Source organism: Scyliorhinus torazame, chromosome 3 (genome assembly GCF_047496885.1).
Source record: "Scyliorhinus torazame isolate Kashiwa2021f chromosome 3, sScyTor2.1, whole genome shotgun sequence".
NCBI classification, from domain to species: domain Eukaryota; kingdom Metazoa; phylum Chordata; class Chondrichthyes; order Carcharhiniformes; family Scyliorhinidae; genus Scyliorhinus; species Scyliorhinus torazame.
In genome coordinates this window covers 216,919,088-216,933,107 of record NC_092709.1, presented here as the reverse complement: position 1 = coordinate 216,933,107, position 14,020 = coordinate 216,919,088, and the positions used below count along the sequence as shown (strand labels likewise).

The following is a 14,020-nucleotide window of genomic DNA, read 5'->3' as shown; positions in this document are numbered from 1 at the left end:
GGTATCCTTGCAGGGAGATTTGCTCGTGCTGTTGGGAAGGGTATAAACTAATTGGCAGGGGGTTGGGAGCCTGAGCGAAGGTTCAGCAGGGGTAGATGCACAGCCAAAATTAGAAGAGACATAAAATGAGTCAGGAAGGTGTAGAATGTCTTCGGAACATAGGAATTAGAAGCAGAACTAGGCAATTCAGCCCTTCGAGCCTGCTCCGCCATTCAATCAGATCATGGCTGATCTCTTCCTCGTCTCAAATCCGCCTCCCTCCCTGTTCCCCAGATCCCTTTAACCTGTTTTTTAAAATCAAAATTATATCTATCTCCTTCTTGAAACTATTTAATGAGTCAGATTCCACCGCAGTATTGGGCATGATGTCTATGTCTAGACCAGTTAAGTCACAAGGGAGTTTGGCAAGATTGAATGGTATTTATGTTAATACAATGAGTCTGACAAACAAGGCAGATGAATTGAGGGCACAAATTAAGACATGGCGGTATGATGTTACTGCTGTCACTGAGAAAAAGTTGAGAGAGGGCAGGATTGGCAGCTCCATATTCCAAGATACAGGATCATCCGGCGAAATAAGGAAGGAGGTAAAAGAGGAGGGGGTGTCGCAATTTTGATCAGGGAATCAATTACAGCAGTAAGGAGGGATGACATTCTAGAAGGCTCTTCAACTGAAGATACATGGGTATAACTTAAAAACCAAAAAGGAGCAATCACATTGCTGGGAGTGTTCTATGGGCCCCTAACAGCCCAAGAGAAATAGAAGAGAAGATATGTAGGCATATTTCAGAGAAGTGTAGAAGTAATAGGGTAGTGATAGTGGGGGATTTCAACTTCCCCAACATTAACTGGGATAGTCAGAGTGTAAAGGGTTTAAATGGAGCTGAATTCTTAAAATATATCCAGGAGAACCTTTTTAGCCAGTACGAACAAGGTCCTAAAAGAGAGGGCGGTCCTGGACTTAATTTTAGGTAACAAAGCCGGGCAAGTGGTTGAAGTATCAGTGGGGGAGCATTTTGCAGACAGTAATCATAACTCCCTTTAGATTCAAGGTTGTTATGGAAAAGAACAAGGATGGGCTTGAGGTCAAAGTTCTAAACTGGGTGAAGGCTGATTTTAATAAGATCAAATATGATTTGGTCAGAGTGGACTGGGAGCAGCCACTTCTAGGTAAATCTGTGACAGAACAGTAGGACAGATTCAAAAAGGAAACAGGGCGAGTACAGGGCCAACATGTTCCAATCATGAAAACGGGTGGGACCAACAAGTCCAGTGAACCCTGAATATCAAGGGATATACAGCATTGGTAAGGAGAAAAAGGGAGACTTGTGGCAGATATCGAGGGTTCAAAACAGCAGAAACCTGAGAGGCATCTGGATTGTGCAAGAGGGAACTTAAAATGGAAATTAGGAGAACAAAAAGGGGACATGAAAGGATACTAGCAGGTAAAATAAAAGGAAAATCTGAAGTTGTTGGACAAGTACATTAAGGGTAAAAGGATAACTAGGGAAAGAGTAGGACCAATTAAGGAGCAGAGTGGTAATATGTGTGTGAAGCCGGGGGGACATAGGTAGGCTTCTAAATGAATACTTTGTGTTGGTCTTCACTCTTTAGAAGGGCGGTGTGGGTATAGAAATAAGGGAGAAGGATTGTGTTAAAATTAAAGAGATTAACCGAGACAGAGAGGACGTTCAGAGTGGACGGCAGGCTTAAAAGTAGACAAATATCCAGAGCCAGATGAAATGTATCTCAGGTTGTTGAGTGAGCAGGGACGCTGCCACAAATTTTCAGTTATTTTCTGGCCACAGAAGAGGTGGTCAGTTCATGTGGTACCATTATTCAAGAAGGGAGGAAGGGATAAACCAGGCCAATTAGTCTAACCTCAGTGGTGGGGAAACCATGGGAAGCAATTCTGAAAATCAGAATGAATCTGCATTTGGAGAGGCAGGGATTAATCAAGAACAGTCAGCATGATTTTGTTAAGGGGAAGGCAAGTCTGACCAACTTGATTGAATTTTTCAAAGAGGTGACCCTGGGCAAGATTCTCCGACCCCCCGCCGGGTCGGAGAATCGCCGGGGGCTGGCGTGAATCCCGCCCCCGCCGGTTGCCGAATTCTCCGACACCGGATATTCGGCGGAGGAGGGACTCGGCTGTGCCGGTTGGCGGGCCCGCCACCGCGATTCTCCGGCCCGAATGGGCCGAAGTCCCGCTGCTAAAATGCCTGTCTCGCCGGCGTAGATTAAACCACCTACCTTACCAGCGGGACAAGGCGGCGCGGGCGGGCTCCGGGGTCCTGGGGGGGGCGCGGGGCGATCTGGGCCCCCACGATGGCCTGGCCCACGATCGGGGCCCACCGATCCGCGGGCGGGCCTGTGCAGTGGGGGACCTCTTTCCCTTCCGCCTTCGCCACGGTCTCCACCATGGCGAAGGCGGAAGAGACTCCCTCCACTCCGCATGCGCGGGAATGCCGTCAGCGGCCGCTAACGCTCCCGCGCATGCGCCGCCCGGAGATGTCATTTCTGCGCCAGCTGGTGGGGCACAAAAGGCCTTCTTTTCTCCCGAAATGGCGCGATGTCCGCCGACTGGCGCCCAAAACGGCGCCAATCAGACGGGCATCGCGCCGCTCCAAAGGTGCGGAATGCTCCGCATCTTTGGGGGCCGAGCCCCAACATTGAGGGGCTAGGCCGACGCCGGAGGAATTTCCGCCCCGCCAGCCGGCGGAAACGGCCTTTGTTGCCCCGCCAGCTGGCGCGGAAATGACATGTCGGGGCGGCGCATGCGCGGGAGCGTCAGCGGCCGCTGACGGCATTCCCGCACATGCGCAGTGGAGGGAGTCTCTTCCGCCTCCGTCATGGTGGAGACCGTGGCGGAGGCGGAAGGGAAAGAGTGCCCCCACGGCACAGGCCCGCCCGCGGGCCCCGATCGCGGGCCAGGCCACCGTGGGGGCACCCCCGGGGTCCGATCGCCCCCCCAGGACCCCGGAGCCCACCCACGCCGCCTTGTCCCGCCGGTAAATAGGTGCTTTCATTTACGCCGGCGGGACAGGCAATTTATCGGCGGGACTTTGGCCCATCTGGGCCGGAGAATCGAGCGGGGGGGGGCCCGCCAACTGGCGCGGCCCGATTCCCGCCCCCGCCGAATATCTGGTACCGGAGACTTCGGCAACCGGCGGGGGCGGGATTCACGGCAGCCCCCGGTGATTCTCCAACCCGGCGGGGGGGGTCGGAGAATGACGCCCGGTATATTTCCCTTCATTAGCCGAGACGTAAAAAGGCGTTTAAAAGCAGGGTGGCTATGCTGGAACTATATAAAACATTAGTTAGGCCACAGCCGGAGTATCATGTGCATTTCTGGGGCGAGATTCTCCAACCCCCCGCAGGGTCGGAGAATCGCCGGGGGCTGGCGTGAATCCCGCCCCCGCCGGTTGCCGAATTCTCCGGCACCAGAGATTCGGCGGGGGCGGGAATCGCGCCGCGCCGGTTGGAGCCCCCCCCCCCCCCGCAATTCTCCGGCCCGTACGTGCCGAAGTCCCGCTGCTAGGATGCCTGTCCCGCCGGCTTAGATTAAACCACCTGGCCAGCGATCGGGGCCCACCGATCCGCTGGCGGGCCTGTGCCGTGGGGGCACTCTTTTCCTTCCGCCTTCGCCACGGTCTCCACCATGGCGGAGGCGGAAGAGACTCCCCCCACAGCGCAGGCGCGGGGATGCCGTAAGCGGTCGCTAACGCTCCCGCGCATGCGCCGCCCGGAAATGTCATTTCCGTGCCAGCTGGCGGGGCACCAAAGGCCTTTTCCGCCAGCTGGCGTGGCGGAAATTAGTCCGGCCCGTTAAGGTTGGGGCTCGGCCCCCCAAGATGCGGAGGATTCCGCACCTTTGGGGTGGCGCGATGCCCGACTGATTTGCGCCGTTTTGGGCGCCGGCCGGCGGACATCGCGCCGATACCGGAGAATTTCGCCCCTGGAATGCACGTTATAGGAAGGATGTGATAGCACTTGAAAGGGTGCAGAGGAGATTTCGCAGAATGTTGCCTAGGTTGGAGAATTTTAGCTGTGAAAAGAGCTTGGCGCCACGCCAACCGGATAGAGTTTTTCCCCCCCTCGGAGCAGAGGAGACCGGGGTTGTGTTGTGTGTGTGGATTCTATAATGGAGCTAGAATATAGGGCGGGATTCTCTGACACCCCGCCGGGTGGGAGAATCGCCGGGGGTCGGCGTGAATCCTGCTCCCGCCATCCTCCTAATTCTCCCGCCTCCCAAAAATTGCCCCGGCGTGAGTCGCATCGCCCGCCTCAGAGAATGGCGGGGTCCGGCGCGACTCAATGGGCCCCAGGGCTGACCGAATCCTCCGGCCCACAATGGGCCGATGTCCCGCCCGTTCTTTGCCAGTCCCGCCGGCGTAAATTAGAGTAGGTCCGTTACCGGCGGGACCTGGCAGCGTGTTCGGGCTCCGGGGTTCTTGGGAGGTCACCGGGGCATCTGGCCCCGGAAGGTGCCCCCACGGTGGCCTGGCCTGCGGTCGGGGCCCACCAATCCGGGAGCGGGCCTGTGCCGTGGGGGCACTCTATTGTTCCGCACCGGAGGCTGTGGTCTTCAGCCAATCCTGGTGCGGAGACAAATCCCTCTGCGCATGCGAGGGGAGCACGCGCTGGCGCTCCCGTGCATGCACCAACTCGCGGTGGCTGGCGGAGGCCCTTTGCCGCCGGTTGGCGTGGCGCCAAGCCCCTTTCCCGCCGGCCGGCGGGGCGCCAACCACTCCGGGGCGGACCTAGCCCCTGAAGGTGCGGAGGATTACGCACCTTTGGGGCGGCCCGACGCTGGAGTGGTTCATGCCACTCCGTCCCGCCGGGACCCCCTGCCCTGCCGGGTAGGGAAGAATCCCGCCCATTATTGCCAAAAATGGTGGTAACCATTCATCCTGAACTGCTTTAGCAAAATGATTTTTATGTTCTGGAGCAATTGTTTAGTAATTGACTGTAGTTGACTCTTAATGCTTCTGAAATGATCAAGCAGAGTTGTTCGGGTCAGTCTCCATTGGTCAACCAACTTGGGTTTTGGTAACATTCCAGCAGCCAACTTTACTTTCAGGTGCCAACCTACTGCAATTATGAAGTGATGAACTCTGAGCTATTAGTTCATCAACATAACGACTGCAATATTATACCCAGAGCTGGATGTAAAACAGGGGGTAATTAAAATTAAAACCCTGCCCAGGAGCTCAGTGAATGAAATGGTTTCTCTTCAATTTTATTCGGAACTTAATCCAACAAAATATAATGTGGAGATGCCGGCGTTGGACTGGGGTGAGCACAGTAAGAAGTCTTACAACACCAGGTTACATATATATATGTGTTTCTGGAACATATCTCTTCATTCACCTGAGGAAGGAGCAGTGCTCCGAAAGCTAGTGTTTGAAACAAACCTGTTGGACTGTAACCTGGTGTTGTAAGACTTCTTACTGTGGCAACAAAATATAAACATCATCACTTTAAGATAACCATGCATTCATGTATCTATCTTGGACTGTAATCTTCAGCAAAATCAGGATAATCCAAGGTTAAGAAATACACAAGAAGAAATGGAAAGTGAATCTTAGTTATTTATGTACATTAGAAACACTTACCAATGACATAAGAAAGAATTAAGTTCCAGCCTGTGATGAATGCCCAGAGTTCACCAACAGTCACGTAACTGTATAGATATGCAGAACCAGTCTTTGGAACACGGGCCCCAAATTCTGCATAGCACAGACCAGCCATCACTGAAGCCAATGCTGCGATTAGGAAAGAGATGATAATGCTGGGTCCGGAATCCCACTTTGCAACCTCACCAGCTAGAACGTAAACACCAGCTCCGAGGGTACTGCCAACTCCCAGTGCTATCAGGTCTATGGTGGACAAACAGCGACATAGTTTGGTATCTTCAAGATTATTTTGGTTTATGAATTTTCTACGAACTAAACATCGAGTGAAAGACCACACAGCGCCACAATGAATCATCTTTGACGGGGAGAGCTGAAATAAAAATAAAAATACTTTAATAACACTTTAAATAGACTACCTTTTTTTAATGCACCTCCAACTTCTTCAGTGTACTTATTGTCAGGCCAAGACACTGTCCAAAAACTTTTGTCTAAATATCTGGCGAACAAAATATTTGCTGCAATGAAGCATTCCCCTTTATTCCGCCAGCCTACTTAAACAAACAGTATTAAAAACATTGGTGAATTTCTTTTTTCATTGTTTTGATTAAGTTAATATGGTAAAGTCTTTTTTTTATTTTCCAGTGTGCAAATGTGTTATTCTACTGCCGAGAGGCAGCTGTATTTAATTTGGTTTTAGGGCCTACAAACTGTAATGGTGCTTTAAGTATGCTGAAGTATATTTATTTGCTCCAACTCTAACTATATTTCTTGGTGTTTCTGAATCAGCAAACAATATTAACACTAGTTTCAAAAAATATACTTTTATTAACCCTTTGTCGTTTTATACAAATATACAGACAACAACAGTAACCATAAACTAAAAGGAACAATAAACTAATCTATGTAAACCCCCCTCCAGCAGCTAACAGTGACCAATTCCTTGAAATATAGTACAAACGGTTGCCATCTCCAGTAAAACCCTTCAATTGACCCCTTCGTGGTATATTTGACCTTTCCAGGTGCAAAAACTCCATTAAGTCCCCTAGCCACGCCGAGGCTCTAGTTGGCGTCGCCAACCTCCAATTCAACAGGACTCGCCTCCGAGCAACCAATGAGGCATTGACATTTGCCTCCGCACCTGTCCGGAGCTCCGGCGAGGCCGAAACCCCAAATATAGAGGATCGGCAACATAGAAAACATAGAAAAAATAGGAGCAGGAGGAGGCCATTCGGCCCTTCAAGCCTACACTGCCATTCATTATGATCATGGCTGATCATCCAACTCAATAGCCTAATCCCGCTTTCCCCCATATACTTTGATCCCCTTCGCCCCTAGTGCTAAAACTAACTGCTTCTTGAAACCATACAATATTTTGGACTCAATTACTTCCTGTGGTAACAAATTCAACTGGCTCTCCACTCTCTGGGTGAAGAAATATCTCATCTCTGTCCTAAACGGTCTATCCCGTATCCTGTGACTGTGACCCCTTTCTGGACACGTCCACCATCAAGAACATCCTTCCTGCATCTACCCTGTCCAGCTATGTTAGAATTTTATTGATTTCTATGAGTTCCCCCCTCATTCTTCTGAACTCCAGCGAGTACAATCCTAACCGATTCACTTTCTCCTCATACGTCAGTACTGCCATCCCAGGAATCAATCTGGCAAACCTTCTCTGCACTCCCTCTGTAGCTAGAACATCCTTCCTCAGATAAGGAGACCAAAACTGCACACAATATTCCATGTGTGGCTTCATCAAGGCGCTGTATAATTGCAGCAAGACAACCCTGCTCCTGTACTCGAATCCTCTCGCAATAAAGGCCAGCATTACGTGGATGCTACCAGGACTTGATGGTCTGAGTTATAAGGAAAGGCTGGATGGGCTGGGAATTTTTTTCCTGGAGCATAGGAGGCTTAGGAGTGATCTTATAGAGGTCTATAAAATAATGAGGAGCATAGATAAGGTAGATAGTCTAGAACTAGAGGGCATAGGTTTAAGGTGAGAGGGGAGAGATACAAAAGAGACCAGAGGGAAATGTTTTTCACACAGAGGATGGTGAGCATCTGAAATGAGCTGCCAGAGGCATCTATGACTCGATACAATTTGCCTTCTTTACCACCTGCTGCACCTGCATGCTTAACTTCAGTGACTAGTGTCCGAGGACACCCCGGCCTCGTTGCATGTTCCCCCCTCCTGATTTATGGCCATTCAGATAATAGTCTGCCTTCTCATATTTGCTACCAGAGTGGATAACCTCGCATTTATCCAAATTATACTGCATCTGCCATTCATTTACCCACTCACTCAACTTGTCCAAATCCCACTGCAGGATCTCTGCATCCTCCTCACAGCTCACCCTCCCACCCAACTTGGTGTCATCTGCAAATTTGGAGGTATGACATTTTGTTCCCTCATCTAAATCATTAATATATATTGTGAATAGCTGGGGTCCTAGAACCGATCCCTGCGGTACCCCACAGTCACTCCCTGCCAGTTTGAAAAAAAACACGTTAATTTCTACTCTTTGTTTCCTGTCTGCCAACCAGTTTTATATCCATCTCAATACACTACCCCCAATCACATGCGTTTTAATTTTACACGCTAATATTTTATCAGGACTTTGTCAAAAGCCTTCTGAAAGTCCAAATACACCACATCCACTGGCTCCCCTTCATTAATTCTACTAGTTACATCTTCGAAGAATTCCAGTAGATTTGTCAAGCATGATTTCTCCTTCATGAATCCATGCAGACCCTATCTGACTCTGTCTGATCCTGCCACTGTTTTCTGAGTGCTCTGCTATAAAATCTTTGGACCTACATTTGTCTTCACCAATGTTTTTCTCTTCACATACTTCTAGAAACATTTACAGTCAGTTTTTATGTTCCCTGCAAACTTACTTTCTATTTTCCCCGACCGCCTGGATCTGTTTTCCAGGCCTTCCATTTTGGCTCGCAGATCCTTGTTGGTCTCCACCACCCTCTGCAGCTCCTTACCCATCGAGGTGAGTTGATCACTGTGTTGCGATAATGCCTCTTCCACTTCCTTCAGTGTCTCACCCTGCTCCCACACCTCAGCCGCTGCACTCGATACCGCCGCCCTCACTGGATGAATCGCCTCCTCCACCAGCACTTTCAATACCACCCCCATCTCCTTCTTCATTGCTTCCATGTGTTTTGTGAACTGCTTTTTCAAATTCCATGGCCATCGCCTCGGTCATCCTTTCTGCCGTGAGCAGTGCGGCCTCCCCCGGCGCTCCCACCTCCGCCTTCCTTCCAGTTCCTGAGCCGATCTTTCCACCCACCGGCAGACCTTCATGAGCCCCCTTTTTCACGGCCGTTTATCTTTGAGATTTGGACATCTCTCTTCTCTATGCCTCCCTACCCTTGTTTAATCAAACGTTGCTCCTGGGACAGTGCATCAAAATTCCAAACTATCAATTCTCGGACGGGAGCCCTCCAACGTGCGGCTTCCTCCTACCCGCCGCCACCGGAAGTCCTAAATCAACTACTTCTAATTCTACCATATTATGGTCGCTCATTCCCCAAGGGATATTGCACAACTAGATTGGCAATGAATCCGTTCTCATTTCACAGTACTCAGTCTAGCATGGCCTGTTCTCTAGTTGGCTCCTCATTATATTAATCCAGAAAACCATACCGCATACACTCCAGGAATTCCTCCTCTGTGATATTATGGCTAATTACATTTTCCCAATCTCTATGCAGATTCAAATCACCCATAGTTACAGCTGTTCCTTTATCACATCCATCTCTAATCCCTTGCCTGGTCACCCTGCAGCCGTATGTCCGTATCCCGACTATATCATACCCATTCACGTCTATTTGTGTGATTAGTTCATCCGCTATATTGTAAATGCTCCACTAAGGAACAACGCCTTTAAGCGTGTCTTTTTAACAATATTCCCAATATTTTTCATTGTGGCCCTGTTTGAATCTGACTCATGGTTTATCTGCCTATCACTTTTCTTATTCCCCTTTCTGTCTTTTGTTTTTGTCCTTATTTCCTCCTCCTCTGACTCCTTGCATAGGTCCCTATCCCTCTGCCATATTAGCTTAAATCCTCCCCAATCACTCTAGCTAAGACTCCCCTAAGGACTTCAGTCCCAGTCCTGCCCAGTTGTAACCTGTCCAGTTTGTACAGGTCCCACCTCCCCCTGAACCGGTCCCAATGCCCCAGGAATCTGAAACCCTCCCCCTCAAATGATCTCTTCAGCCACGTATTTATCCAATATATCCTGCTGTTTCTATGCTGACTAGCACGTGGCACTGGTAGTAATCCTGAGATCACTATCTTAGATGTTCGACTTCTCAACTTTTTTCCTAACTCCCTAGATTCTGCTTTTAGGACCTAATCCCCTTTTTTTTACCTATGTTGTTTGTACCGATGTGTACCACGACCACTGGCTGTTCACCCTCCCCCTCCAGAATGTCCTGTAACCGCTCCGAGACACCCTTGGCCCTAGCACCAGGGAGGCAACATATCATCCTGGAGTCTTGTTTGCAGCTACAGAAATGCCTATCCATTCCCCTTACAATTGAATCCCCTATACCTATTGCGTTCTCACACTGTTTATTCCTCCCCTCTGCAGCAGAACCAACTGTGGTCTAACAAATTTGGCTGTTGCTGCTTTCCCTTGATAGGTCATTCCCCTCAACAGTATCCAAAGCAGTATATTTGTTCTGCAGGGGAATGGCCACAGGAGATTCTTGCACTGCCTGCCTAGCTTCTTTTTCTGCCTGGTGGTCATCCATTCCCTTCCTACCTGTGGAATCGGAACCTGTGATGTGACCACCTCTCTATACATGCTATACACGACACTCTCTGATTCGCGGATTCTCCACATGTCCTCAGTCGCCACTCCAACACCGAAACCCAGGATTCCAGGAGCTGCAGCTGGAGACATTTCCTGCACACATGCTGGTCCTGGGCACTGGAAATGTTTCCGGCCTCCCTCATGAAGCAAGAGGAGAAAATCGAGGCTTTGCGATCTCCTGCCGTGACATAATCCTTTAAATTACACCTTTAGAATATACTTAATATCAGATTATATCCAATTCTCTAGGGCCCTTCTTTCTTTGTCCTCGTACCTACCAATTATAGCCCATGCAGATTATGAACCACAGAACGGATTTTCAAACCATAAAAGTGATAGAAGTTGTAAAGACTTAGCGACCTTAACCACTACTTACCAACCTGCTCCCTCTCTTGTAGCCTCAACTCCCAGTTCCATCTAACTCCCTGGGCGGGATTCTCTCAGCCTGGGGACGAGCCGGAGATTCCCCACAACCAGAGCAAATTGTGCCACGCCGTGACGCAATTCTCCGCCGTGCAGAGAATCGGCCCGGGATGGGCCAAGCGGCCGTAGCAAAAAACCCGAGTCCCGCCGGCGACGTTCTAATCTGCTCTCAGCCGGCGGGACCTCAGCGTGGAAAGGTCCGGGGGTGGCTTGTGTGTGTGGGGGGGGGGGGGGGGGGATCAACCCTGGGGGTGACCTCCGTTGTGGCCTGGCCCGCGATTGGGGCCCACCGATTGGCGGGCCGGCCTCTCGGGCTAGGAGCCTCCTTTCTTCCGCGCCGGCCACTGTAGCCCTGCGCCATGTTGCGTCGGGGCCGGCGCGGAGAAGGGAGCCACCGCGCATGTGCGAGTTGGCGCCGGTGCCACTGCACATGCGCGGACCCTGCGGCGCCCAGTTGGCACCGGCATCAGCAGCTGGAGCGGCGTGGGCCGTTCCAGTGCCGTGCTGGCCCCCTGTAGCGGCCAGAATTGCTGAACCTGAGGCCATGTTGACGCCGCCGAGAAACGCGACGGCGTTTCCATCAGCGTCAACACTTAGCCTCAGGATGAGAGAATCCCGCCCACTATTTCCATCCAACTCCGAAAGCACTCTCACTCAGCCAACCGGCACTCAGTGCAGACAAGCCAGCACTCGAGAACTCTGCTTTTATAGGTTTAAAATTACGATTCTCTGGAACTGGTTTGAACCAGTTGCACAATTAATCTGTCAGAGATAAAGTTTAGTGCAACTCAGCTGACCCCTGTTGTTTAACAGAGACACAAAGCTATTGGCTAAGGTTCTAGTACAGAAGCTGGAACTCAGGGCGGAATTCTCCCCCCCCCCCCTGCCGGGTCGGAGAATCGCTGGGGGCTGCCGTGAATCGCGCCCCCGCCGGTTGCCGAAGTCTCTGGCACCGGATATTCGGCGGGGGCGGGAATCGCTGCGCGCCGGTTGGCAAGCCCTCCCCGCGCGATTCTGCGGCACGGATGAGCCGAAGTCCCGCCGATAAATTGCCTGTCCCGCCGGCGTGGATTAAACCACCTTTTGAACGGCGGGACAAGGCGGCGTGGCGGGCTCCGGGGTCCTGGCGGGGGCGCGGGGCGATCTGGCCCCGGGGGGGTGCCCCCACGGTGGCCTGGCCCGCGATCGGGGCCCACTGATCCGCGGGCGGGCCTGCGCCGTGAGGGCACTCTTTCCCTTCCACCTCCGCCTCGGTCTCCACCATGGCGGAGGCGGAAGAGACTCCCTCCACTGCGCATGCGCAGGGAAACTGTCAGCGGCCGCTGACATTCCCGCGCATGCACCGCCCCGAGATGTCATTTCCGCGCCAGCTGGCGGGGCAACAGAGGCCGTTTCCGCCAGCTGGCGGGGCGGAAATCCCTCCGGCGTCGGCCTAGCCCCTCAATGTTGGGGCTCGGCCCCAAAGATGCGGAGCATTCCGCACCTTTGGGGCGGCGCGATGCCCGTCTGATTGGCGCCGTTTTGGGCGCCAGTCGGCGGACATTGCGCCGTTTCCGGAGAATTTCGCCCCTGGTCGCTGCCGGCGGGAACAGCGCGGGAACGCTGTGGAGGCAGCCTGTGGGGGGGGGGGGGGGGGGGGTAGCAGGGTTCCTGCACCGGGAGGGGATTCAAAAGGGGTCTGGCCCGCGATCGGTGCCCACCGATCGGCGGGCCGTCCTCTCTGAAGGAGGACCTCCTTTCCTCTGCCGCCCCGCAAGATCCATCCGACATCTTCTTGCAGGGCGGCCGCGGGGAGGACGGCAACCGCGCATGCGCGGGTTGGCGCCGGTCAACCTGCACATGCGCGGATGATGTCAATTACGTGGCGCCGGATTTACGCGGTGGCAAGACCCAGCATGCGTAAATGACGCGGCGCCGCTCCTAGCCCCCCGGGGACGGAAGAATAGGGGGCCTGGAGCGGCCTCCGACGCCGGAGTGAAACACTCCGGTTTTCACTCCGCGCCGGGACTTAGGGCGTCATTCTCCGACCCCCCGCCTGGTCGGAGAATGGCCGTAGGCCGCCGTGAATCCCGCCCCCGCCGAAGTCTCCGGTACCGGAGATTGGGCAGGGGCGGGAATCGGGCCGCGCCGGTTGGCGGGACCCCCCGCTGGATTCTCCGGCCCGGATGGGCCGAAGTCCCGCCCAGAAAATGCCTGCCCCGCCGGCGTAAATCAAACCTGGTATTTACCGGCGGGACCAGGCGGCGTGGGCGGGCTCCGGGGTCCTGGGGGGGGGGCGCGGGGCGATCTGACCCCGGGGGGTGCCCCCACGGTGGCCTGGCCCATGATCGGGGCCCACCGATCCGCGGGCGGGCCTGTGCAGTGGGCGCACTCTTTCCCTTCCGCCTCCGCCAGGGCCTCCACCATGGCGGAGGCGGAAGAAACTCTCCCCACTGCGCATGCGCCGGGAAACTGACAGCGGCCGCTGACGCTCCCACGCATGCGCCGGGAAACTGTCAGCGGCCGCTGACGCTCCCGCGCATGCGCCGCATTTCTGCACCAGCTGGCGGGGCAACAAACGCCATTTCCGCCAGCTGGCGGGGCAGAAATCCCTCCGGCGTCGGCCTAGCCCCTCAATGTTGGGGCTAGGCCGCCAAAGATGCGGAGCATTCCGCACCTTTGGGCCGGCGCGATGCCCGTCTGATTGGCGCCGTGTTTGGCGCCAGTCGGCGGACATCGCGCCGTTGGGGGAGAATTTCGCCCCTGGTCTCCCGATGGGAGAATTGCGCCCCCAGTCTCCCTGAGGTAGTTGCGGAGGACAAGATGGGATTTGTAAAGGGTCAAGAATTGTTGTCTAACATGAGGCGACTGCTGAATGTGGTTCTCACACCAGCGGCTGGGCCAATGGCGGGGATAATGGTGTCGTTAGATGCAGAAAAAGCATTTGATAGGGTCAAGTGGACCCTATTTTGGAGAAGTTTGAGTTTGGCCCTAGGTTTGTGTCTTGGTGCGTTTGTTGTCTGAGGCTCCGTCCACCAGCATTTGTACCAACACCATGGGTGAAATCTCCAGTATCGGCGCGATGTCCGCCAACCGGCACCAAAAACAGCGCAAATCAGTTCCCCAAAGGTGCCGAGGCCC

General features: G+C 53.2%; 1 protein-coding gene across 3 annotated transcripts in view; it reads right to left on the bottom strand.

Annotated features, from left to right (window-relative positions):
* The window catches only part of slc7a2 (solute carrier family 7 member 2), a 240,689-nt gene that overhangs the window by 80,273 nt on the left and 146,396 nt on the right, over window positions 1-14,020 (bottom strand). For all 3 annotated transcript variants that reach the window (XM_072496865.1, XM_072496868.1, XM_072496866.1), the window contains exon 2: window positions 5,619-6,009. In XM_072496865.1, the coding sequence (XP_072352966.1) occupies window positions 5,619-5,994 (376 nt within the window). In that variant the 5' untranslated portion in view covers window positions 5,995-6,009. The remainder of the gene's footprint in view (window positions 1-5,618; window positions 6,010-14,020) is intronic.